The 27750-nt window shown below is 38.3% G+C and overlaps 1 protein-coding gene across 2 annotated transcripts in view; it reads left to right on the forward strand.

Annotated features, from left to right (window-relative positions):
* Positions 1-27076, forward strand: part of LOC147429139 (uncharacterized) — a 271770-nt gene extending 244694 nt beyond the window's left edge. Inside the window, exons 8-9 of one of the 2 annotated variants that reach the window (XR_015185826.1) lie at positions 26188-26487; positions 26577-27076. Coding sequence is in view for 1 of the 2 variants with exons in the window: in XM_086495403.1 (XP_086351529.1) it covers positions 7744-7768 (25 nt within the window). In the remaining variant the exon portion in view is untranslated. Of the gene's footprint in view, positions 1-7743; positions 8147-26187; positions 26488-26576 lie in introns of those variants that run through there. The other variant, XM_086495403.1, reaches the window with a different exon arrangement.
* The last annotated feature ends 674 nt before the right edge of the window (positions 27077-27750 follow it).

A 27750-nucleotide genomic window follows, 5' to 3' on the forward strand; every position in this document is an offset into this window, starting at 1 on the left:
TGCGCAAGACACCAGAATAATAAGAAGACTTCTTTTGTTTACCATACAAACAGTCATTACAAAAATCTAACTTGGTGCCCTTTACATCAACCCTCTTCAAAGAGGAGAGCACATCAAGTCCCTTCTGGCTCATATGGCTAAGTCTTTTGTGCCACAACTCCAAATGAAAAGCAACTTTGGCCACTGCAAGAAACTTGCCAGGCAAAGCTTTGCCATGTAAATAGTACAATGTACCACTCTTGTATCCCTTGACAATGAGCATTGATCCCTTAAGCAACTTCCATGAACCCCCAGCAAAAATGGTTGTATAACCCTGTGCATCCATCTGGCCAACAGACAATAGATTCTTCTTGATGCCTGGTACATACCTTTACATCTTTAAGCATAAACTCTTGGCCATTGTTTAATTCCAAGCGCACAGTGCCCATTCCTTCAATGTCACAAGCATGGTTATCCCCAAGGTAAACCTTGCCATACTTGCCTGCATGATAAGAAGAAAAACACTCCACAGATGGAGTCACATGAAATGAGGCACCCAAGTCTACTATCCAAGACTGTGTAAGGCCATCATTTGCACTTAGCAATGCATCAATGGCATCTCTACGTGAGATAAGCATGTCTTCTGTATTTGCTACAACAAAATATGAGGGGCATGAAGCTGCAACCAAGATCTCCTCACTGTCGGATAACTCTGTGATAACCACACTAGAGGATACATTGACAGTCTCCGAATCCTTGGAGGAGGTACCTGCTAATTTTTCCCCTTTCTTATCCTCTGTCTTCTTCTTCTCCTGTGATTCCTTCTTTCTTTCTTGCTCTTTCTTGAAATACCTGCAATCTGGCTTCTCATGGCCTTTTTTGCCACACTGCTAACAAGTCACATTCTTATCCCTAGACTTGCTTTTACTCCTGTTTTGAGTCTTGGTACCTGTATTTTGCTTTTGACTTCTGCCTCTCGCATTGTAAGCAAAACTGCCACCCTCCCCACCACTAGACTTGCGTCTAATTTTCTCATTTAAGATGGAGCCTCGCACTCCATCATATGTGAGGTTGGGGCTATTACTCAAAGAAACCACAAGCGTTTCCCAAGAGTCTAGCAAAGTCATCAAAAAAAATATGGCTTTCAACTTGTCATCAAAAGGTTGAAGCCCAGTATCCTGTAGTTGACTCATAACACTGGTGAAAGCACTTAAGTGCTCAGAAGCCGACTTGGCTTCGTCAAGCATCATGTTCACTAGTTTGCGCATCAAATGCACCTGATTCACAGAGGTGGCGTTCTCATAAGTGGCTTTCAACTTGTGCCAAATTGCATGTGCACTGTCCAAGCCCTTTATGTCCACCAGAATATCATCGGTCACAGCCATTTTGATATAGGCCTTTGCCCTCTTGTTGAGCTTGGCCCAATCCTCATCCGGCATATCCTCAGTCTTTACAGCCAAAAGGGCATCCTCACAATCCTTGAGGAACAAAATCCCCTGCATCCTGTCCTGCCATAGGTCAAAACCTGTACCGTCAAATCGCTTGATTTCCATCAAGCTCTTGGCATCAGACGACGAGGAAGTAGAGGCCATTTGCACGGATAAAAATGCAGCCGAAAGTGTCTACACAAAATTTGAAAATTTCTAGTGATCACAATGTACCGCACATTGCATACAATGTGCTGAAAATTTCAGCAATTAAGAAGTATCCCCAATGTGTACTTGCATAAACCCACAAAAGGCGTACATAAACCTCAATTTGTGTACATAAAAACAGTCCAATTCTGAATTTTCTGCAAATTTACTGTTTTGGCGCATCAATTTGTATCAAATGGACATGTTTTGAGTGGGAAAAGCAAGGGGCATTCACGGGAATCAATTTAGAACACCTGCGTTTTGCTGTTTTGACCTGTAATTTTCTAGTTTTTACCTGTTTTGACCTAATTTCAGCCTGTTTTAGGCTGTTTTGGAAACCCTACACCCTAGGTGACACCGGATGCAAGGGGCTTCGCGATGAAAGCGGAAATTTGACGCGAGAAGCCTTTCGTATGCTATCCAGCCACCTGCGCAAAGCTTCTGAAACCCTAATCTGGCTCTGATACCAGTTGTTGAGCGCACGACGGTGTGTGCAAGTGAGGAAGTGCAGTGTGTGTGCAGAGAGGGGTGGCGAAAGCCAACAGGAGAGAAGGCGCTAGCAGAACGATGAGGGAGAGAGAGAGGGCTCACGTTTTTGGGGAAAACTCAATAAGTGAGTTTTGGGTTTTTCCACTTTTATTATAAGTGACCTTTAAAAAATGTATCCAAGTTCAATATGAACCTGGACAAAGTATAAAAATGTACAAAAAAGGGGTTATTTAGGCCTTTAACCCAACAAGAAATGACTGAAAATCACAGTTATCAGCCTCCAAAACTGCTCCAAAAAGTCAGTTACGAGTTCTGTTCTCCCAAACTTGGTAAATTGGTCAAAAAGTGCCACTTGGCATTTATGCATGCAATTTCCCCGCATTAGGCTTCCCAGTTAAAAATCTCTTAACTGGTGCATCAGTTGACTTTGCAGCAGAGTTGTAAAATGTTCCCCTTGTGTCATTCTGAAACATCTGACGCGAACAGATTTCATGGCCCAAAATAGCAGTTCCCTAATTTTTAGGAGATGCTTCTGTTGGGCTCCCACTGGTCTTCTAGCCATCTATCCTCATTGGGACTGTATCCAAAAGTGCAATGTGGCCCAACTATTGAATACTTTCTGTTGGTGATCCCACCTTGACTTTATGCCTTTATTGAGCTCACTTCCTAGTATCCACCAACTTGCTAAGTGTGACGGGGGACCTACATGATCTTGAACTGAGCCTAGATATCCTTTTACTTTACAAGTTCCTGTGCCAACCAACTTCTCGTCTGCGGGTGAAACTACCGTTCACATTGGCCATACAATGTTGGACCATTTGCAACTTACCCCCCCTCTTGAAATCACAAACGTCCTCGATTGCATATCATAAATACATGCCATAGATGATCTTGTGTGGTAAGCACCCTTTTATCATCGCATGTATCCGCAAGAAAGACTGTGAAAGGTATCCCTTTTATCATCGCATGTATCCCCAAAGGCCTCAAGCTAAAGCTGCAATACATTTGGTGACTCTGATAGTTCATGCTCTTCCATCCACTTTGCATCCATAGGTGGATGGTTCTTGAACTTCACCAAATAGAATCTAGCAACTTGTCCCTTAACTTTTTTAACTTTTCAAGATGCTCTTGCCTCTACAAACGAGCATAATTCCACAACATTGTAGCGTACTACCCACAACCAAGTAAGCTCAAATTTCAAGATGATTTACCAATGCGTCAAAGAATCCAAGCAATCGCCTCATAGAATCAATGAGCAGCGTGCCACTTGGCAAACCCACATCACTCCCTCAGGAGATCTAGTGGCCAATCTACCACCATGAGACCTCTCCCTATCTCATCTTGGTTCATACTTGCAAACCCAAAAAACGCAGCAAAAAATCAGCCCTAATTTGACCACTTTTTGGCAGGGCGAACATGCGGAATTTCCTCTCTGTCCTATGAAGAGGAACTGAAACCGGCCTAAGGGCGGTAGGCGTTGGCTTTCACACGAAATGCTTTACTTTAGACACACACAGAGTACTTTGCAAAGGTAACCTGTAGTGGGGATTAACACCTAAGTATACACACGGCTCGGGAGCTAGAATGCTCCGAGAAGACGCCAACAACCTGTAGGCCCCAAAATTGGCGCCCCTTTCGGTATTTCCTTATTCTTTAACAGAGGGAATAAAACCTGTGATCTCCTACAAGCTGCCCCGCACAACCTAGGCTAAGAAACACCTGTTCTGGCCCGATTTTGGCAGCATAACTGTACTAGGACACTTCACAATCAGTATCCCCACGCAATAGGTGACTTTCCCGACGCATACGGACACTTTGCAAAACCTGGCGAGAATCTGCACTGAATTCTCTGTTTTTTGCCCCGAAAATGCGTCAGTTCACCTGTATAGCGGTCCCCTTGCGTCCCCGAACCTCTTGGGGGTATTAGGGTCCGTTTAGGGCCGAAACCCTAAACTTGCAAAAATACACAGCAGGCTGTAATTACCTGTTTTGGGCTCCGTTTCGCGTGCCGATCGCATCTGTAGCAGGATCTCGAGCTCCCGCACCCGTAGGGCTACTTGCCCTTTGAATCGGACGAGGTTTCCCACGTGAAACCTTTCCGAATTCACTTGTATCTGCGGGGGATTAGCCGCTAGCTAATCCAATACTTGTGCAAGAGGCTCTTGCCTCGGCAATCGCGCATGAACCCACATAACTGTACATTGGTCAAATGAAAAGCCCACTAGTGGGGCATAACATACTGCTCGTAGGGGAGAGAGAGAGAGCAGTGCGTAGCGTGCAAGGCATCACTCCTAGCACCCCACTGGACATAAGGGGGAAAGGAAGCACTCCATAGCTCTTAACTTGTGACAAAATGCAAAAGGAGGCTCTTCCCAGCTTAAAAATTCAGCGCCCATTTTTCTGGAAGAGGCAAGTACATGAAATTTTGCCACTTGGTGCATTTACAAGCATTTTCCTGTTTCGGGTTCGTCGCTTAAAAATCCCCCGACTGGGCGCCCAGTTGACTTCGCGGGGCAAAGTTGTAAAGTGTTCCCCTAGTCATACCGGAGGTAATGACGCGAACACATTTCGTGGCTCAAAATAGCAGTTCCCTAAATTTTAGGAAATGATTCCGTTGGGCTCCCTGTGGTCATCCGACCATCTATCCTCATTGGGACCGCATCCAAAAGTGCAATGTGGCCCAACTGTCGGATACGTTTTGTTGGTAGTCACACCTTGACTTTAGGCCTTTATTGAGTTCACTTCCTAGTATCCACCAACTTGCTAAGTGCGACGGGGGGACCTATATGATCTTGCTCTGAGCCTAGACATCCTCTTACCTTACGAATTCCAGTGCCGAGTCCCGACCATTACCCATCTGCGGGTGAAACTACCGTTCACATTGGCCATACAATGTCGATTGTTTGCTACTTCAAAAAGAGGGTCTCAAAAATAAAACAAAACCCCTTGGAAAGAAACCAACAACTAAAGTTAGCAGTTGCCACGTCCTCGTGACATAGTTAACAGTTGCCACGTCCCCGTGACATACCCCCCTCTTGAAATCGCAAACGTCCTCGATTGCATACCATAAATACACGCCACTGATGATCTTGTGCTATTAACACTCTTTTATCATCACATATATTCGCAAGAAAGGTCATAACACATAGATACAAATGACTTAATGAGGCCTTCATACTTTTGTCATTTCCATCTATTACACTAAATTCATACGTACATTTGATGTACTAGCTCTATCATTACCCCTCCTTTGCACACGTTGGGTTGGGGCATAAGTATAGGCTGTAACCCAAAGGCTTCAAGGTAAAGCTGCAATACATTTGGTGACTCTGACAGCATGCTCTTCCATCCACTTTGCATCCATAGGCGGATAGTTCTTGAACTTCACCAAATAGCGTCTTGCAACTTGTCCTTTAACTTTTTTGTCCTTATGTGCCAAAACTTGCTCAAGTACTAGGATCTCATCAAGTTCCTCAACTTCTGGCTGATCCTTATCTGGCATATCTTCTGGCACATCACCCACGCAGGGCCTTAGAAGACTCACGTGAAACGCATTATGAATCTTCCACGCATCAGGCAATTTCAATGGAATTTGGTCTATAGGCTTCCTAAATGCTCTAGATCACAAGGGTGCACTCCAATGTGTCTTTTGATCTCATATCTGGCCTCTAGGATATCATACACGTCTTGTTTTTTTTTAAGGTTCTCATTCCCCACATAATTTCATCCTAGCCTTTCTAGCCTTCCAACTATTTCGTTTGCTCTTGGTTTTTTAGCAGATGCATCGGTCTTTGGTTCACCAGTCTCTGGACTCGCATCAGTTTCCATCACCTCTGTCTCTGGATTCTCATCAACTTCTTGAGACATTTTTTGTGAATCTTTATGACTCGGTTTGGGTTTTTTGGATAGCCAAGGATCAAGTGAATGAAACCACAGTCAAGACATGATGCATTTACTTGTGTAATCTCCATATGGAGTTGTTTGACCGAGTGGTTGTCACAGCATTTGTGACAATCTATCTCTGATCGAGGATATTCTTTTTGCATTTCCTCTTGGCTGTAAATAGGCTCTAACTTAGCTAAGCCTCTATTCACAATGAACCACAATGTCCTTTCGTCCATCTCATACATTCTTTCTTCAGGTTAAAGCGAAGGAGATAGAGGTTGTACCGGCCTCACCACTCCATGTGTTTCTCTCATCTTCTATCTTTTTGAAGCGCAATACCTACTTTGGTGGTTATAATGTATTGTAGTTGGTTCTAGCACTTGTTTATTAGATGCTTTCATCATCGGTGTATATCTCATGTCTATAAGACCAGGCTGAGGTTGTTGTCCTAAGACCAGGCTGTGGCCTTGCGACTCCTACTGGACCTGACACATTCCTCGTAACGTATCTAGGTGGAGGAGGTGCTACTTGAACAGGTTGTACATACATATCCCCAAAATATTCCATGCTATAGTAACACTCTTCTGTCATATGGTTTGTCCACTTTCTCTCAATTTCGCACATGATTTAAGCTCCCCGAATCAAACTTTACAAGAGAAGGTAACCTCCTGACATTTCATTGATAAACTTTTCTTTATTGATAGGTGACGTTGGTTTTGCAATGGACTTAGTCATTTGTGAATCACTCTGCTGAGAGGATGTGTCATCATCTTGATTCTTACAATCCTTTTCTTTATATTCCTCACAATTATCCACCCCATAAAGAGCTTCCTTGATGAATTTCTTGAGCGTCAAGCTCCTTACCATACATAGATCCTTCTGAAAATCCATATGTCTCATTCCCTAGATAAAGATCATCATTAATCGTGCCTGCATAGGTATTTTTGTTTTGGGATAGAATTTGACATATCTTTTGACCCATAATGCCAGCTTGTGCACTGATTCATCCTCTTTTTGATTGAATCTGTGAATTTGTGAGACTGTATTGTGAGCTATGCCTTTCTGGGAGAATTCTTCGATGAATTCTTCAAATAGCTCGTCTAGAGTCTCAAAATTGTGTCTTTTTACTGAGTCGAACCATGTAGCCGCGTCATCTTCTAGGGTTAAGATCTTTATCTCTGAAGTATTTCTTGTTTACCAATCTGTCATCCAAAATCTCTCAACAAAATGGGTCTCTATCTACTGCAAGTTTGGAAGATCCATTATGGGCGGATGCTCCTCTACCAATAGGATCCTGGAGCTTATGTAAGCTGAGCTTGAATCTAAAGAAGAGATGATCCCTGGGCTTAACAACTCTAGCTTGATGTAAGAAGAATTATTCCAACGTTTTCAAGTGCGTGGGTTAGGAAAAAGTCAAAACTATGTCCAACACCATGACCGTTTCCTCACAATTCTCTCAAATTGTCACTTTTAGACACCCCCAAATTCCGGATGAATTTTGAGGCCTTAAACGCCGTTTTTTCGGACATTGACCAACAATGAATGACTCAAGGGTCTTTTGTTATTGTTCATAGGGTCACATTGATTGTCATAGAGCTACTCTTGAGCTTTGTTTTGATAGAAAAAGTTTTTGAATCCTATATAGGGAGCTCAATTTATGGCCAAAACAGTTTTCTATCGTATTCAATCTTTTTGTAGGTCAATTTTGGAAATTTCAGAGTCTCAACACTGGATTCTTGCTTTGGTCCACTTACAGGTGTCAATGTTTTGTTTTGGAATGATATTTGGGATTCTATGGGCAAAAGGAAGGCCTTTGACTAGTGAAAGTTCCTCTCTGGCCTCAATCTGTGCCTGGAGACTTCATACGCGTATGATGTCTCCTGACTTAGAATTGCTCCAAACTTTAACTGTAGACTCTCCTTGATGTACTCTAACCGCTCCAAGTCTCAATTTGGGATTCTGATACTTTTAGACAGGTCTATCACTCTTTTTTCTGTCTAGTTTCTTGCAACCACCTTGGGAGGTTAACTAAGCCAAAAGTGATCCAAATTTGATGAAACTTGGTCTCTAGGACTATCTTGTGATGGCAAACACTTCTGTGAGCTCAAATGTAAGTTTTGATCTCTAATTTGGCACTTGAGACATCATACGTGTACGATGTTTTTTGTGGCAAAATGAAGTGACTTTTATTCTACAGACTCCTTTTTCTGTCTAGTTGCTTGCAACCACCCTGGGAGGCTAACTAAGCCAAAAGTGATCCAAATTGAATGAAACTTGGTCTCTAGGACTATCTTGTGATGGCAAACACTTCTATGATCTCAGATGTAAGTTTTGACCTCTAATTTGGCACTTGAGACATCATACGTTACGATGTTTTTTGTGGCAAAATGAAGTGACTTTATTCCAGAGACTCCTTATCACTCAAGAAACTCTCAGCAACAACTTCTAGAATTCAATTTGAACACTTTTTGTGCGAGTTATAATAAATACAAGCATAAACCTTGCCCAATTTTTGTCTTGTCGCACATATTAGCCCAAATGTGCTCCAAATGCAATGAAACCTTGGCTAGGGACTTCTTTTATGGTTTAAAATACTATGGTATACTCAAATGTTTGATTTGACCCATATTTGTTGGCCTCCAAGACATCATATGCTTTGGCTCAGATCTCACTTCTGCTTCTATTTAGAGTACTTCTTGATGCATACAACAAGAATATGTGATCACATTTTGAATGTCAAAATTGCTCAAAATCACTACCTTTTCACCTTTACCTTCTTGGATCTGCAAAAGATCTCCTTAAATTTAAAGAAATGTGTGCAAATAAGATGAAATTTTGCAAACAAGCTTAACAAATCATTTACAAAACTCCTATGTGGTCCAAAATTGCTCAAAATCACTACCTTTTTACTTTTAGCTTCTTGGATCTGCAAAAGATCTCCTTAAATTTAAAAAAATGTATGCAAATAAGATGAAATTTTGCAAACAAGCTTAACAAATCATTTACAAAACTCCTATGTGGTCAGAAGTGCAATTAGAGCTTCAGAATTTGACCTGAGACATCATACGCATTTGATGTCTATGTGCTCATAATTGGATGAAACTTGGTCTATAAGCTTGTCTTGTGGTGCTAAACACCCTAGTATTCTCTGATGTCAATTTTGTTTCCTGAAATTGTCCTTTAGACATCATGCATGTATGATGTCTAACTAGTCAGAATGAGGTGAAACTCACTCCATAGGTTCCTCACTACACTAGCAATTTGCAACAACTTTCAAAATTGAAATCCAATACTTTTTGTGCAAGTTATGATCAATTCAAGCATTCACTTTGCCTAGATCCGTTTTATGACCTTTACAAGTCCCAAAATGCTTCAAATTCAATGGAATTTGGTCTATATGCTGCCTAAATGCTCTAGATCACAAAGGTGCACGCAAATGTGTGTTTTGACCTCAGATTTGGCCTCTAGGATATCATACGTGTATGTTGTCTAGGTGGTCAGAATTTACTTCTATTTCTACCCCAGGTGCCCCTTGGTATCTAGATACTCATTATGTACTCACAACAAATTTTGGACATCAAAATTGCCCATAATCACCACTTTTGTCAAGGAAATCCCTCATAAGAGTAAAACCCCTCAATGCTCAATCTATATGCCCGATTGACATGATATTTGGTGTACATGTTCAACACAACTTGCAGAAGATGGGTACATTGTCAAAAGTTTATTTCGGCTGCCAGAATTACCCTTCAGACATCATATGCGTATATTCATTCACAAGCATCCACAAGTTTCCAACACTAGTTTTTAAGCACTTTTACTAATTTTCATGCAAAAGTATGCTCAAAATTACAAGTTTCTCTTTTATTTCGTTTTTAACACTGTCTTTTTTCATTTGGGTGTCAAAAGTTGGTCAAAACGCTAGTCTCAGTGCAAACCTAGGGTAAAACCCCCCTTCTAAACACTCTGGTGCAGTCAAATTTTTCAAATTTGGTCTTCAGATGCCTCTTGAGATATCATACGCATATGATGTCGATTTTGAGATTGCAATTTTTCTATGCAGACCTCTTCCACATGCCCTCTTACATGCTCAACACCAACCGGTCATGCAAAAATGTCAACAGAAACTTGTTTATTGCATTTTTTTCTCAAAAGCAGACTTTTCAATGATTGTGAATGCAAACAAGCACTTCAGCAAATAATCCAGTGAAATAGCTCTAGGTCAAAATCACGTCACTTACCTAAAGCTACTTATACGTATCATATGAGGTTTTGCATTTATGAGTAGAAAAAGGATTCACTGCCACACACGGACTAGCAAACGCTTTTATCACCTCACAAATCACTCAACCACCAGCAACCACTATATTCTACAACTAATACTTCAAATCCTAACTAAATCTATCTAGTCACATACCCTCGGCAAGACATACCCTTCTTGGGTGTCTACTTGATCATCTCGGAATAACCTATTCCAGATCCACTTAAGAAAAATGCTCTCTTTAGTTGAAACTAAAGCAACCAACCATTAAGCAGGATCACTTACTTAAGTCCTTGTGTCCCGGACAACGGCGCCAATGTTGTAGGAGCAAAGCACACCACCTATAAAGTGCATGCAGCACTACCTAGATCAACATAATGTCAATCAAGGACACATATGACACTATAGGTGCACAAAGGCAATCTCTTTAGCTTGTCAGAGTGAGACCATCCCACATATACAACACTTTGGAAGGCAAACTAAACCACAATCAAGAATCTCACTGCTCTCAACTACACCACCCAACCCACATGCACACAAACGGAAGGAAACTCACCAAATCATACCAGAATCATACGAAACTTAAGGAACACCATCCCCTCACTAGGATACACATGTCCCAAAGCCTCTACACTCAACACCCTCAGTCTAGACCCATCTACGAAAAACGCATAAGAAGACAGAGCAAATTTTTGAAAGTGCCCAAAACTAAAATCTATGAGTACCTATGGGTAGCGTATGTCACCACGGTTCTAACAACTACTTGTAGGCAAAAAAGAGACATCGTTTGATACACTTACAGCCACAAATAGCTTGTAGATGCGTTAGTGCGCGTGCTCCGTTCCGTGTGGAATGCTTGGCGTTAATGCGTAGCTCTCTTTGAGCCTATCACAATGCTGTAATAGAATCTCTAATGCGATGAGCAAGCAGGGAGTTGCATCAAGACAAAGCTCTATTTCTCTCTCACACATAGTCGCCGTCAGCTCACAACTTTGATTATCATAAAGTTCTTCTTACAAAATGAGCTAGGTACCTTATATACTCAAGGCTACCATAGGTTAAACCTAAAATACACTTCAATGGGTCAAATGGCTTTGTATTTACAATATGGAAGTTCCATCGCACCCTGGCTTCTGCAACTAGACTAGCTACTCATTATAAATGATGTTTTTAACCATAATCCACAACATTTCATAACTCTCAAAAAATAAGGCATTAATTCTTAATTATTCAAGCTTTGAGTATGTTCTTGTATTAGTTCTGTAAGGTTTCCAGTTTCTGAAACCTTAGAAATTGTAAAAAATCGATCAAATTAACTTGGCTATTGAGAAAACACTGTAGAATGATCCAATTATGGAAAATATTAGTATTTTTGGAACCGTAACCAGAGCTTTACTAGGGTTAGAATTTTTCAGAACCGAATTTCGATAAAATCTGGAAAAGTTACGGGCTCTGAAAGGCTACACTATGAATTTTATTAGTTAAGTAAAATTGAATGGTTTCAGTAATTATTATTGCTAAAGAGTTTTTATCCTAAGGTTCTAGAAATTGTAGATATTTCCAAGTTTAATCATTAAAAGTCAGGAAAAATAGCAGAAATAGATTCTAAAAGCTGGGGGGGCTGTGTGGGGCACTAATGAACCTGCCCAAGACAGAATTAGTAGCAGGGGGTGCCATCTTGAGCCTGGGGGCTGCTTGAGCTACAAGCAACTGCTTTTTTCAGCCTATGAGAGCTTGTGAGTGCCAGAGACCTATAAATAGGACCCCTTGCTTCACAATTTCAAACAGACTCGGAGCTTTTGTAAATTCTCTCTCATCTAGAGGGACCTCTACGCAAAAATCACTAGAGAGCAAAGCTCTAGTTGGTTAATCAACGGTAATTAGCACTAACCTTTTTTAATTAGTAAAACTATGTTAACCTATTTATATTTTTCTTAATTAATTGAAGATTAAACCTATGTATACTCTAAAATTCTCTCCTAATTCAAAATACTCGGTTGATTATTGAGATTAAGCTTAGGGACACTAAGCTAATTAATTATTATATTATATTAGGAGTGAAATTACTCATTTTAATCATAAATGAATGATATTTATGCTAATTAAATTTAGATTAAGATGAGATAATTATCAAAGCTGTGTTAGACTATCACTATGTTTACAAAATTATCTTTTAATTTTTTGAGTAATTTTTATAATTATTTAAGCAGAATTACACTGTTTTAAAGAGAAAAGTAAAGGGAGAAATGATCAAATTAATCCAAAAAGCTTTGAGATAATTATTCGAGGTAAAACACATCTTAATAAACTCGTGAAATTATCTTACCCTTAGATAATTAGTTTAACTAATTATCTCAAGAGAATTACACTATTTTTAAGGGAAAATAAAAGGGGAAAATTTGCAAACTAATCCAAAATGCTTTGAGATAATTATCAGAGAAAAACACATTTAAATAAACCCATGATAATTATCTTTTCCTCAAAAAATTAGTTTAACTAATTATCTCAATATAATTACACTGTTTTTAAGGGAAAATAAAAGAGGAAAAACAGCAAACTAATCCAAAATGCTTTGAAATAATTATGAGAGGTAAAATACATCTTTAAAAACTCGGGATAATTATTGTACCCTCAAATAATTAGTTTAACTAATTATGTCAGCAGAATTACATTGTTTTTAAGGAAAAATAGAAGGGGAAAAATAGAAAACTAATCCAAAAAGCTTTGAGGTAATTATTAGAGGAAAAATACATCTTATAAAAATTGTGATAATTATCTTAATTTCAGATAATCAGTTTAACTAATTATCTCAACAGAAAAACACTATTTTCAAGGAAAAATAAAAAGGGGGAAATAGTAAACTAATCCAAAAAGCTTTGACATAATTATTAGAGGTAAAACTATCTTAACACTAGAATGGTAACCTAACAGGACATAAAAGTGTCCTTTCAGGGTTTTGGGAAAAAATTCCAAAACCATAGTAAATCCACTCATTTTGAAAAATCCTTTCATGAGCTTATATTTCAATAACTACTACATATGGAAAAAATGAGAAACTTGTAATTTTTCTCATCCCTTGGTCAATACAAGCCTCCAAAGTTGATGGACCAGTGCATTTTGCCCAAAACAGCAATTTCTTATGGTTGATTGCATATAAATAAGAGTGGGGATTTTTGTAGGACATGAGATAAAATGCCCCGCTAACTTCAATGGGTTGGTGACCAAAACATATGGTTGCTTTTACCTCACTAATTGTTTTTTGGGCAAAAAAAATAGGTACAAAAAAGTTGCATTTTTGCCATTCTGCGGACCTATTATCAAAGTTTCTATAGTCACGCTCAATACAGATACTATATACATGTTTTCTTAGTTCCCTTTGGGCCTTTGGATTCAAAAGGAGCCATGGAGCATGTCAAAAGAATAATGGATCTCTTACAATTGGAACCTTGGGGGCAATGATAAAGTGCTAAATACAGCAAAGATGAAAAAACTGGGTTTAGCATTATGACCTCTAGAAACCCATAGAAACTACTCAATATCTAGCCAAGTTTGTAGTCTATGATTAGATATGGTTACTACCTACAAACTACACACAATTGGCCTAAGAAACTAGCAATATTGAGAAAGTTATACTTGCTACTCTAAAATGTATCGTATTCTTCAGCAATCAAAAAACTCAACCATCATCATATACTATGCTATATAGCATATTATGTCCCCCAAAACTCAAAGATGATTAGCTTTATGTTATAAATTATACTTACACAATCAAAATTGAATTTGGATATCAAGAAAGCCACAAAAAAAATCATAAAAGTGCTAATTTTGACCAAAAAACAGGATTATACAATTCTTGTAAATTGGTCATAACTTTCAATTTTAACACTTAGCTCTCCCTACAAGCATCAAAACATGTTGAGAACTATGAAGGCCTAACCTCTAGCCATATAAACCTCACAAACATGAAGTTTAGAGTGGTATAGTTGCCAAAAATTGAAAAAAAGCCAAAAACAGGACCCGTTTTTTCACACAGTTTAGGTTCAGAAATGTTGTGCAAGAGTAAGGTTAATGGTGAGATTGATACTCCAAAAAAAATGCTAGGTTTTTTTTAGCTCATAAGGCAACTTTGTGGATATATAGCACCTAGAAATTCATTTTCATACTCTTCAAATAATTCAAGCAAAATGGTCACTTAACAGGACACAAAAGTGTCCAAGGACATAAAAGTGTCCTGTTACCATTCTAGTTTTAAAAAACCTATGATAATTATCTTAATTTCAGATAATTAGTTTAACTAATTATCTCAATAGAAAAACATTGTTTTTATGGAAAAATAAAAAGAGAAAAATAGTAAAATAATTCAAAAAGCTTTGAAATAATTATAAGAGGTAAACACATCTTAAAAAACTTGTGATAAATATGTTATCTTTAGATAATTAGTTTAACTAATTATCTCAATAGAAAAACACTGTTTTTAAAGGAAAATAAAAGAGAAAAAATGGCAAATTAATCCAAAAACCTTTGATATAATTATCAGAGGAAAAATACATCTTGAGAAATCCGTGATAAGTATTCTAACCTCAGATAATTAGTTTAGATACTTATTTTTACTAAAAGTAACCAATTTTGTGTATAAACCGAGAAAAGAAAATTAGTAAATGAATGTATATAATTACCCAATAATTACTAGAGGTAAAAAATAACCTTATTTACTTGTGATAATTATACCATAGTTAATTAGTGAGTTTAGGAGATTATAATTGACCAAAAGTCCTATTTTTACAAAAAGATTAATAAAAATAAATAGACCTTGCAGTCAAAAGTTTTTAGAAAATTTATAGTGAGTGTAAATCTATAATATGAAGTTGAGGAAATGAAATCTTTGAGAGAAAATAAATAGAATAAACATTAAGCTCAAAATAAGTAGATTCCAAGCTTAGGAGAGCTTAGAAAACCCTTAGGAAAGCTGTGTAAAAGGTTATCATGCCTTTATAGATAAATAAGAAATTACTAGGTCAAGAATTTACCAATTAAGACTATAAATTTAACCTTGGATGAATACAAAGGTTAAGTTTAGATTTTAAATTATTTACCTAATGATTAGACGTCCTTTAATGATAAGAAGTTATGGCACCTAAAAGGACCCAATCCAATCCTACATCTCATGAGGAGGGTAGAGCTCTAAAAAGAACTAGAGCGTCGTACGATGATGAAACTAGGCCTAGTAGTAAGCCTACGGAAGAGAGTCTCCAAGCACCAGCCGCAGCAACAGATGGCCGATCAATCCCAGGTGGGTTTCCCATTATTTAATTAAGTCTTTAAATAGTTTAAGTTCTTTTATAAGTTAGCATTGTATACGTAAGGAGTGAGTAAGAATCAGAAAAGGAATAATTGAACAAAAACGGAAGGTAACTTCCAACGTGCATTGTTTATAATGTAGGAAAGAATTGTTTGAGTTAAAACTGATTGAATTAGGAAAGATATGATTGATCATCTTTAAGACAGCTTGTCTCAAGACACCTCTGACTCCTTGGCATATTTTAATGATAATGATGGCTTTCTAGTCGCGGATAAGTCGATTACCCCCATGAATGTTGAGTTTCTACTCCGTGTCATGTCTTGATGTTTCTACATAAGTTAGGATACCGTTTTTTATCCTAGGGGAGCCGCCCGATTGTATGGGCAACTGGTTTGGTATATGGGCACCCGGAACCTTGGGTGGGGGTTTATCCACTTCGGATTATGAATAAGGAATGGGTGCTGTTTTTTCGCCCTTAGGTGGTCTTGAGACAAGAAGAGTACTGGTCATGGTTATTATGGGCAATGTTTTGATTGACAATACCCTGTCTTAAGTTTAAAGATGTCTGTTTGCTAAAAAAATTCTTTTCAATAGTGTGCTTAATATTTGGTTGAAGGAATCACTGTGATGAAAAGTTAAAAGAAACCATTATTTTAAATGTTAAAACAATGTGGTAGTAATTAGAAAAACAAAAGAGTCACATGTGAGTGCAGGGTGGTAAGTGGGGATTGACTAAGGTTGTCAATCATGGATGGGTGGACCTGATTAGTCAGGTAACTATCCATTCCTGCGCACTGGAAGCGTCTAGAAACTTCTCCACTTGGAAGAGGAGTCCACCAGCGGCTATGCACTCACATATGTTAGGGGGAAAAAAGCGTTGGTTGAGGATACCTTAGCCCAATTTGTGGAAGTTATAGGGCCGAAATAGTTTTTTGGACTTTTAATACGTTGTCCCGTTTCTGCTGCGAGACAGGACTAGGTCTTCTTCTATGGCTATAGACCCAGGCCATTGTCAATGGTAAAGGTCTATTCCTTGCTTAGAGACTCTGATTTTTATCAGACCTAGAGACGTGTCAAGGATCCCATCCCGATCTTGGTATTGGTGGGTTGGGGATCTCACAAGTTCCTACTCTTCTTGGTCTAGTTGGGGTTGTTTGGAATGTATATCGCATTGTGATATATTTTTTGTGCAATTTATTTTTCGGCTAAATTTTTGCTTGATTCCATTAAAAAAAAAAAACTAAGAGCTTGTTTAAGTTGCTTGAGTTTGTGTGCTTGTTGCCCCTTGGAATAACTTTAAATAGAAAAGGCAAAAAATAAAGAGATCCATTTGCTAAAGATGAAGATCAGGCCACTTCTCAAACTCAAACTCGTCGTCTAAGGTGCTTGAACGTACTTTGCAGCAAGTCTGCTTTGCACCCACCCGCTCCCTCTCTGCTATTTGTTAAATCTAGAATTTCCACACAGTTGTGTCACTTACCAAGCTGCTGCATCATCCAAACCATTTCTCAATCCCTATAGCTCCCTTTGCACTAACCTAGTTGCAATCAGTGCCTCGATGCACTGCAGCTCACCGTCTACAACCACCCTACCGACTTACTGACTTGACTTGCTGCTGCTTCTTTGTTGGCTAGATTCCACCATTGCTATTATGCATACCTCTTACCTTTTGTTATGTACTCATTGTCTTAGACTCTATTCCCACGAAGCATGGGTGCAACCTCATCAATATACAAAATCTTGTTCCCAGAAAAGGCTTCAAAAGTCTCCAATCTCCAAAGTCCTCTTCCCACAAGTGCACTTATTTTTAATAAAATCTATATCCCTCCTCATCCATCTCAATTTTCACATCCTTTATATAAGAAATGTATGCTTCCTTCACATTCTGATGTAAATTTGCGCACAAGGACTAGACATTTCCCAACCACTTTGGTAAGACCTTCCTCTCACTGTACACAAGGGACACACCACAATGGGAGAGAAGGGAATCGGAAAATTTAAGAGGCAAGGTGTTCACACATGGCAGAGAAAGATCAAGGGATATATTATGAAGAAAACCCTATGGTCTCTCATCAAGCCACTTGAACAGGGTGACAGACTAGAAACACACGTTTCACAAGCACATCATCAAACATGAAATGAGCAAGCACCTAGCATTCTACTAACATATCTAGATAACAACTATGTGCACTTCTTAGATTCTTGCACCTTTGCAATTGATGCTAGGAATATCTCAGAGAAACATTTTGGGGCTAAAGCCAAACACTCAATTTCTTTTCGAAAAATGGAACTCTATAGCCTAAGCATGGAACCTAATAAAGATATTGCATCATTAGTCAACCGACTTGAGAGAATATTCACATAGCTCATCTACATCCACTGTGTTGTAGATGGAGATGATCAAGTAGCGGTGCTTCTAAAATCACTTCCAGATGAAATGTATGGAAAAATTTTGACTGTACTTAAGGAAAAGGATCCCATAATCTCTCTTAAGGATGTTATTATCTCTTCACAAGATTTTGAAAAGAAGATAAAAGGCACCAACAACATCACAAATGGAGGAGCTTACATTGTACGTTCTTCAAAAAAAGGTATATTAGAAAAGAACCTCAAGTGTACACATTGTGGTAGAGACAACCACCTCTCTAAAGATTGTTTTTCTATCAACCCGTGTAAGAATTGTGGACAAAACAAACACTCTACACAATATTGCAGATATACATCCAAGCCACCAAGAACTTCAAGCAACAACAATCACTACAAAGACAAGGGAAAATGTAAAATTGACATGGCTTCTTGTGACAACTCAGATGACTCCGATGAGGATGATGAAAACATAAAAACAAAGGTCACCTCGGGGTTGTCTTCACCACCAGCGATATATTATGAAAGAACTCAGTTTGTGTATGATCTCTCATTACCCTCATTTTTGTTGTAGGGGAGGATTCATGTGATCTCGCCTTGTGTTTGGGGGATTTTGTGTTCCATACCCTACTTTTTTCCAGGGGAGGTTTGTGTACCTACACCCTCTATGTCAAGGGGAGGCAAAATTGTGTACCTACCACTACTGTGTTTTGAGTTGAGGATGTTCTGTGTGAGTGCTACACTACAAACCCACAAGGGAAGGGTTGTTGGGGTTGTGGATTTTTTCGCACCTCACACCCATAGAAAAGCCCCCTAGTCTAGAAGTGGCATGTGGAGCATGTTTGTACCTTTATGAAGGCAAGAGGTTTGTGTAAGCAAGTAACTTGTGTGTGCGTAGAATGTAAAATAGGCAAGGTGCATCTAACAAGCTAGCATATAAGAAACTCTTTGTAATCTCTTTTGTGTGCAATAATCAACCTACTTTGCATCTACTTTATGGTGAAATTGTCTCTCTCTCTCAAGCTCTACACTGACCTCTCCAAGCATTCCATTGCCCTAATCTACCCTTCTTAACTTATCACATTGGCCCCCCATCTAGTGTTAGGTTTCTTTTTTAGAACCTCATTTAAAAAGTTTTTTTTTTTTTTTTTTTTTTTTTTGCGGGGGGGGGGGATTTTGAGAAATTCTGATAGGGTTTAGGAGGCTAGTGTAGACAGTGAGATTTCTCCTCACTTTTGATTTCCTTTCCTGGCTAAGTACTATGTCAAATAATGTATTCTGCACCAAAATACACCCAAACAACCATAAGTAATGTTAAAGTTAGTCTAGGTCTGATCAGCTGTGATCCCATTCCCATTATGATACAAATACTTCCAACATATGATATCAGCCTCCTAGTTTTGCTTCTTGTTTCTTAGGATGTGTCCAAACCATATTGAGTCTTGAAGGAGAAACTCCAAGTTTTAGTAAATGGAGACAGGAATGTCCCATTATTTCCTAGGTTCAACCATGCTTGCCAAAGATTAGCAAAAAGAGTAGAGCATGTTGTCTTAATACCTGCAGGGGAACTAATCAGGCTTCACATCACTAGGTTGATCCAAGTTTTGTAGTCCTTTTTTTGTTAATGTGTCTTTGCATAAGAAAAGACGAGTAGTCCTCGAGGAAAGTGATCTTTTGACCCACTTCATTGCCATCTTGATGGATTGTCTTTCGATGTTTAAGATCACCCGACCACCTCTGGTTTTATATGGTAGCAACATATTTTCCAAGATAGCTTGCTGACTTTTGAAATTATCTATGTTTCCTCCCCAAAGAAATCTCCTTGAGATGGATACTACTTGCTTCATTTGACATTTAGTTGGTCTCCAACACAAAAGAAAATAAATCAAAGAAGGAAGAATATAATGATTTAACACAAACATCCTAGCAGAAAAACTAGTTTGAAAGTCTTGCCATAGAAAGAGTTTACTTCTAAATTTGTCAAATACCCATTGCCATCTTTGGGGTTGCAAGGCAAGCCTCTCAGCCTCAAAGAGTGCACGAAGCTATGTCCAAACCACTTTGTGTGTCAGCAACTATTTTGAATCAATGATAATGAAAAGGAATTAGGTTCAATAAGCTATTAGATTTATAGCACAAAGGGCTAGCACGAGTATTGCTACAAAGATTCATACGACTGGAGAGATAGTATAAATGGCACTCTACTTTTTACAATAGTGCTATGTTTACAATATCCTTGGGAGGCGGGTAGATTAGTCATCCCACCCAAAGAATTCTGGCATTGAGCATGGTCGAATTGTAAAGAAAGTGGTAGCAAGTAGTGCCAATAACCCAAAGCTTGCACGCAAACGTCCTATAGTTATACTTCTCGAAGAACTAGAGACACTCATTGCATTAGAGAGCCATGCGTAGGATCTTGTAAGCCAAGGAGAGACACCTGACATTTTGCATGGTAGAATCCTTGAGCTTGAGATAGAGATATCAGAGGCCCAAGCCAAGCTACAACAATATGCATCATTGTTTGGACCACTACCAGAACAGGTTGGTCCTTTGCAACAACAAGGACTTGCAGACCCATCTCATGAGCCTACAAGTATTGAGCTCAACATAGATGAACTACTCAACGAGCTAACATAATCTTTGGCTTGAGCACCTCACTCACTTTACCCCTATCTATTTTCTCAAGAAGCCAATGCAAAATACTACAATTTTTGTAATCATAGAGTTTCATTTATTCCCTGAGCTATCCCTTTTTTGTATTCTCAATTCAAAATTATATTGTATCTAATTGTAATTATGACTCTTATTGCAAAGAGAGAGAGAGAGAGAGAGAGAGAGAGAGAGAGAGAGAGAGAGAGAGAGAGAGAGAGAGGTGAACGTCAAGTAGTATAGCATGTCTATCTTTCATAATTTTCAAGTCATCACACTAGGCAAAACTTCTAGGACTTAAGTCACACATCTTTGTCTACATCAAATACACCAACCATATCATGTACTTCAGATCAAAGCACTTTGAAGCTATCTCCCATTCCACATCATCATCTCTTTGCCAACTTTTGTAACTATAGCTTCATGGGTTTGGAAGACATCGTAGTGCTTTTGTGCTCGTCTTGTTGCAGTGTTTCTTGGTATATATAAAGTCGAATGTCGACCAATTTCTCTTAAAGCTTCCACTTGATGCTGCAACATATAAAACCCTTACTGCAATGTGTTGTAGCTCCACATTCTCCCCACCATGGTTTTTAATTAAAAGGTATTCCTAATGGCTTCAAAAAAGTTAAAAGGTGCTCCTAATTCAAAAATTCCACTCAAAAACAAGAAAAAGGATGTGTTAATCTATGTAATGTAACGACAGGCAATGACGAAGTACATAGATTTGCAACAATATTACCTAAGAAAGATGAATACAATAGAGAGAGAGAGAGAGAGAGAGAGAGAGAGAGAGAGAGAGAGTAAAGAGAAATTAATAGAAATCATTAAAGAAAAATTGAAAGAGCAGAGAAACACCTATTTATATGGACACAAAAGGTCTTTTGACTTTCCATCTTCATTTGTCTTTTGACTTTCCACCTTCATTTGTCTTTTCATTTCCTAACCCTTCACTTATGCACTTAATATGTTTTGAGAGAATTTTTATTTATCTAAGATTGGGGAGACCTAATCCTTCCACTATAGAGACACACTTATGTGTCCAATGGCATACCAGTTCTATTAGCATAATCAACTCGCTGATGTAAAGCAGTTTTCCATCCTCATGTCCAAACAGTTGAGAGCATATTGTTTTGAAGTTGTTCATGACTTCTTTGTTGGACGATTGTTCATGCATTTGGAATTTGGGATCCAATACAAATGCAGCACCATGCAACGGCGTGTAAAACTGCACCCATCGCTTGTTGGTAGCTGTGATTATGGCAAATTTGTCCTTTGCACCAAAGCCAACATGCTCTCTTTCGTTGCATAATGCCTCTTACATATACCAATAACTCGACCAAAGACGAAAAATTCTTTGTCAACTGTTTGCAAAAATTCTAAAAATAGTTTAGCTAGAGTGACAAGCCTCTCTACATTGCGCCAAAATATTGATGAGTTCACAAGCTGTGAACATCTTGTAGCTGCCTCCTTGTAGCTAGGATACTTGTTGAACCATGCATCCCATCGTCTATCAGCTACTCTTTCAATCAAAGCAGGCTTTACTTCTTGCAAGGTGGCAAGAACATAGTATGCAGTTGCAAACCTTGTCGCACAAAATATGTATAAAGTTTTATTGGGTGATTTTGTTCAAAAAAGAGCATACAAAAATTGATGCTCTCTAATAAATTTCACCACATGGTTTGTATCCAGTAGCATTTTTTTTAATGATGGCCGTTTTACCAATGTCTTTTAACAAAATTAAGAGTATGCATTGCACATGGCACTCTAAGTCATCTCTAGATACTTAGCTTGGATAGCCCTCCCTGCAGCCTTGTAATTGGATGTGTTATCTATGACGATTCCAATCACATTCTTTGGCCCACCTGTGCCCTTGCTATGGCGCACTCGTATATCCTTGCTAGATAATCACTGGTCTTCTCTTTCAAAGAGGTGTCAATTGCTTCTACGAACATGGACCCTCTAGGGTTGATAAGCATCACATTGATTAGCGGTTTCTTCCAACAGTTGGTCCATCCATCCAATGCTATAGTGCAACCATATGCAGGAACAAAGTCTACCACCGTGCCCTTGAGGATGGCTTCAACACTGTTTTTCACTTTATCTAGATACTCTATGCGCATCTTATTTTAATCAGGGAGCACAAACCCTTTTCTGGTTGTGCTCATTAAAGAATCTTGAAATATGGGATTGTGCATAGCATTGGATGGTATAGCGTACACCACAAAAGCTTGTGTCCATTTCAAGTGCAACTCAAGCAATGATTGCTTATCTAATGCTTCATATAGAGTCTATCCATTGGATGATGCTTTACTAACTTTAGTTCTGCTAGGATATGTTGTTGCTGACATTGAAGCATTTCCATGAAGAGGAGTTGACTGGGGAGTGTGATCATTTACTTGCATAGACACATGCTACATCTCCTCATTGGCAGCAGACATTTCAACATTCGTTGCAACTTGTTTAGTAGCAACACTTTTCTATTTAGCTGCAATAATTTTCTTTGTTATGCGAGCGTACTTTGGCAATCTAGCATGGATATCTCTTGATGGAGCCTTACACTCCGAGATGTATTCTTTTTTATATGCAGCTCATGGACATAACTTCCCTCGTGTCGTTTCACCATGCTGGTAGATGAATTTAATCTTATAGCAACAACAAATCCAATTGTCAATTTTGAGGTAAAAACAATTCAAAGCAACAAACTACACAAGCAATGCTCTATCAATCAATCTAGTGATCAAAGTTTCTCCACATTATCAATTAAACTCACACTACATTATTAATTAACATTAAGCAATGATAGTCTTATCGTTCTTCATGTACAAACTCATGTCAATCAAATTACCTTTTAAAATGCAAAATAACTTCATCAATTAAAAACAAAACATTTCAATCACAATGCTCACATTGCACTACATCGATTTATTTAAAGTGCAAGCTTTTGAATTTCACACATTACGATAATCGATAATCGATAATCTTAATCACTCATTAAAAACAATACAAATAAATCTCATCATCAGGTTGCACTAGATCGATTTATCTAAAGTGTAAGCTTACGGTTCTCACACATTATTATAAGCGATAATATTAATCAAGTCTTACAATTGATTCTCATTATAACATGAGGCTTAATTGTTGTAAACCTTGACGATTCTTCATATCTATCTGAGGTGCGAACATGAATTTCTCACACTCCACGATAGATCTTTGAATGCTTATCTATCTATAGTTGTTGCACGTGTATGATCACATAGTACAGTAGACATAGCAATCCAAATAAAGATAATTAAATATCAATGTATTTGGCCATGGGATTCCAAAATTTTAATTCTAGTGAGAGCATAGTTACGTGATGGCTCTACAGAGGACAAAAAAACTTATACTACTTATGTTCACTTTGAGGTGAGAAAACATCTGCATGTTAAAATTGAACAGACCTAAATAAAACTGACCTCTATTCTATTATATTTCATAGATTGATTACCTCATGTGAGAGTACACTTTGCACACAACGGAAACCTCTAAAATATATCACTAACTCACTTCCACATGTCAATAAACTAAGCACATAGCAAGTGACTTCTAGAAAATAAACACCTTGTATGAGTGAGAGTTTGAGCTCTACACAACATACAAAGCTTACACAATTTGACTCTTTAAAAAAAAATTCAATCAAATTTTAATAACAAACTAAATTGATTTTAAACAAATGTAATTTTAAACTATCCTAGATTTCAAATGATTTTTGAATCATTACATTTTTTCAATCTTTTTTCTCACTTTTTGACATAGAATACATTTTTTGATAAATAATGATCTCAACAAGGTGCGTTGCCGCTATATATAGTTTTTTTAATATTAGTGTATTCTTTGATCGAAAATTACTTTGTACAAGTATTTTGTAAGATTTTTTATCGAAGTTGTTTTCGATAAAAAAACTAGGAAAATATACGGTTGCTCGTTTTTGCTGTCGTGGCACTGTACAAAACGTTCATATAATATGAGGTAATGTATAGTTAATCTGTATATGGCGCCTTATACGTATCTCGTATAACGTATAATGGAACTTAGCTCTCTCTCTCTCTCTCTCTCTCTCTCTCTCTCTCTCTATCCAAGCACTAAGTTGATTGATAATTCTTTAAGCTAATTTCTATTCAACTCTTATTATCTCTTGCATTGGTCTTTGGGCCTATCTATACGGCCTCTACCCGTGTTAAAATGAGTATTATGTTGTGTGAATTTTTTTTCCTCCATTGGGATTGATTTGTTTGCATAATACCTCTATGTGCATGAGAAGCACCCGTCAAATCTTTTGAACGAGTGTATCCATGCCCCATTTAGCCCAAGCATCAAGCAATGGAGTCTTGATTGATTTTCATGTGCTTTGTACTTGATAAATTTTGGCTCATTAATCTTGATTAAGTGTGTGTGTGTGCACGCATGTGCCCCCTGTGTGGCCTTAAAGCCAACAAGTCTCTTCAAAGCTTATTGAAAACCTTCTAAACAACACCACTCACTATCCGCTGCCCTACAAGTTTCCTTTTACCTACATCCTCAACATCACTTGCACCTCCCACTAGCCTCATAGTCAAATGGCCACCTCTCGCACGACATCACTCGTGCGTTGTTCATCGGTTGGATGCTTGTCATCAACCAAATGATCCTGCATGCCATAACCATGTGGATGCGCAGCATGATGTTGGTCCGTGGCCCTCATCATCGTTTGGCCCATGATGCTCACCCACACTTGACTGGCCTTTGCCCCTCACTGGAGCCTATATGCCTATCGTTTGTTGGAGACACTTGTCATCAAGCACTGCCTTGCTATATGCAAATCCTTTGAGTATATTTGTTTCAATAAAATCCATTTCAAGCCCGTGATACCACATTCATGTGGCCTCATAGCCATATTTCAGGCTCTAAGGCCTTGTTCACACATCACTCCAAAAAGGCACAAGTGTCCATTAGGAGAACTTTGGACTGACTTTTGGGCCCTGTAAGAAGTTTCACGTCATCTTAGAGAGAGAAAATGAAAATGTTAGATAGTGTATTTTAGGTGACGCTTTTTTGCACCACAAACAACCAAAATGACATTCATTGTTTGGTAGCCGCCGTCTTCTTTTCTTGTCCTTTTTTCTTTGTCAAGAATCTAAATAACAGTATGACTAATGATTTGAAACACCAATTTACAAGCGTTCCCTCAAAAAACATAAGTTATAGGAACACTATCAACTCTAAACATGGGACTACATTGATTTCAAACGTGAGCTTCCATGCCTTCGCTACCAAAACTTGAGATATATCGTTAGTAATAGGAATGGAAAACACTTCTTTTTTTTATGACAGCATCAATTTGAACTTGCAATCCCCAACCCCTTCATCTTCAACACTTACCCGAAGAAAGAACACACATCATCTTCACGTTGATGTATTGCAAGCATACACACCATTGCAGAAACATAGGAAGGAGTCTTTCTTATCCCAACAGGAGAAAGAACTTAGAAGGACAAATAACGAACATCATTTAAATTTGTGGATCGATGGGTCTATTTACCCAAAGGATCTTACAACAAATGCGCCACCTCCCTTTGCTAATATCACTAACCTTTTACATTTCACAGGCTATGGCAAGGATGTGCTACTTGGATACCTTGAACATTTGGAAATGCTAGGATTGAATGTGGAAAAGCAAACAAACCTCCAAGCGATAGAGGACATGCATCTGAATAAACTTAATGAACTATGTACTCAAAAGATTTCATCAAACAGAGAGACAATCCAAAGCCTTGAGAAGAAGATCACAAGTTTTCATGTGAAAGACACACCGTGCTTGGGAGTCGAAAAAGAAAACGAGATCTATGTAACATAGAGAATATGAAGATTGGTAATGGCGGCATGAAAAAATGAATACGAGCTTTAAGGTAACTTGCAGTTTGGTTCTGATTTTGTATCATATATATGCTTTACACTTTCTTATTATTGATAATGACGCATGGTGCTTTCTTTGCAGGACTTTGCTACATCCAAATTCGAATGGAGTAGGTTCCAGTGCTAGAGTAGGTTCCAATGCCGGTGTGCATTACAATCGTCTAGTTCCAAAACATGTAGTTGAAGAGATGATAACTTAGAAGAAATTTAATATATTAAAAGGAAGGCTCCTTACCTCCTTCATGAAGGAGAATCAGCTGGAGCCAATGGAAGTACAAGAAATACTTGATGAGAGCTGCATCTCGCAGATGGGATACATGGCTCTCTTCAAAGCATTAGGTAAAAAGTCTCAAAATAAATTACAGAGATGATCATTGATTCCAAAGCCATCACATGTAAAGGCTTCACGTTGACATGTAAATGATGACATGTTTGAGAAACTTGGATCACCATTTCATATTGAAGCAACATTCATAGGAAAGGGGGGGAGAGAGGTACAACATAATGAGCATAACAACCTCTTTGTTGCTGATCTTGAATGCAAAGGTATGTAGTTCACTTCTTTGAGATGAGTTGAGATGAGTACAATGGGGTTCTCAAGTTTGCTTTGAAGCTCAATGAGTGCAAGGTCTTGAAGAACAGGAAGCTAGAGAGTCTCACCATTACCTTGATAAACAAGAGCTTTGGATCCATCAATAACCAAAGAGGACCCAGGATATTTCAGCGTGCAGTTTGAAAATAATATTCTAATGCTAGGTTCATTTGAGGTACACTTGTTTCAATCTATAATAACAAAAATATTGCATGTATGGTTCTTGGTTTTATGTTCCTTTTTTTACATACAGGTCGATAAAGAAAATTTTGAAATCCTTCATTGGGTTTTTAGTCAAACCCAAATTCCTTCTATCATCAGTGAGACCAAAGAAACGGAGGTGTGATTTCAGTGGAAGGATTTGGTGACTACAAAGTTATGGCACATGGCAGGTGACTTAAAGACTCTTAAGTGCATGTACAACATAACACACGGTGCATCTGTGGCAAATCCATGTTTATATTGCATGGCTGATGCACAATCTCTTGAGAGTGTGCAATGGAGTAGAGTACCTAGCATACATTTTCAAGATGAATCTTCTTGGCCACTGCTTGACAGTCCTCTGTGTACAGTTCCCGTTGTACACCCCATGCACTCTACAGAATAATTAAAAAGGTGGTTCATTTGTACATATGTTTTTCATGGACCTTAAAGCTGGAGAGTG

Source organism: Adiantum capillus-veneris, chromosome 22, assembly GCF_014529385.1.
Source record: "Adiantum capillus-veneris isolate H3 chromosome 22, ASM1452938v2, whole genome shotgun sequence".
Taxonomy (NCBI): Eukaryota; Viridiplantae; Streptophyta; class Polypodiopsida; order Polypodiales; family Pteridaceae; genus Adiantum; species Adiantum capillus-veneris.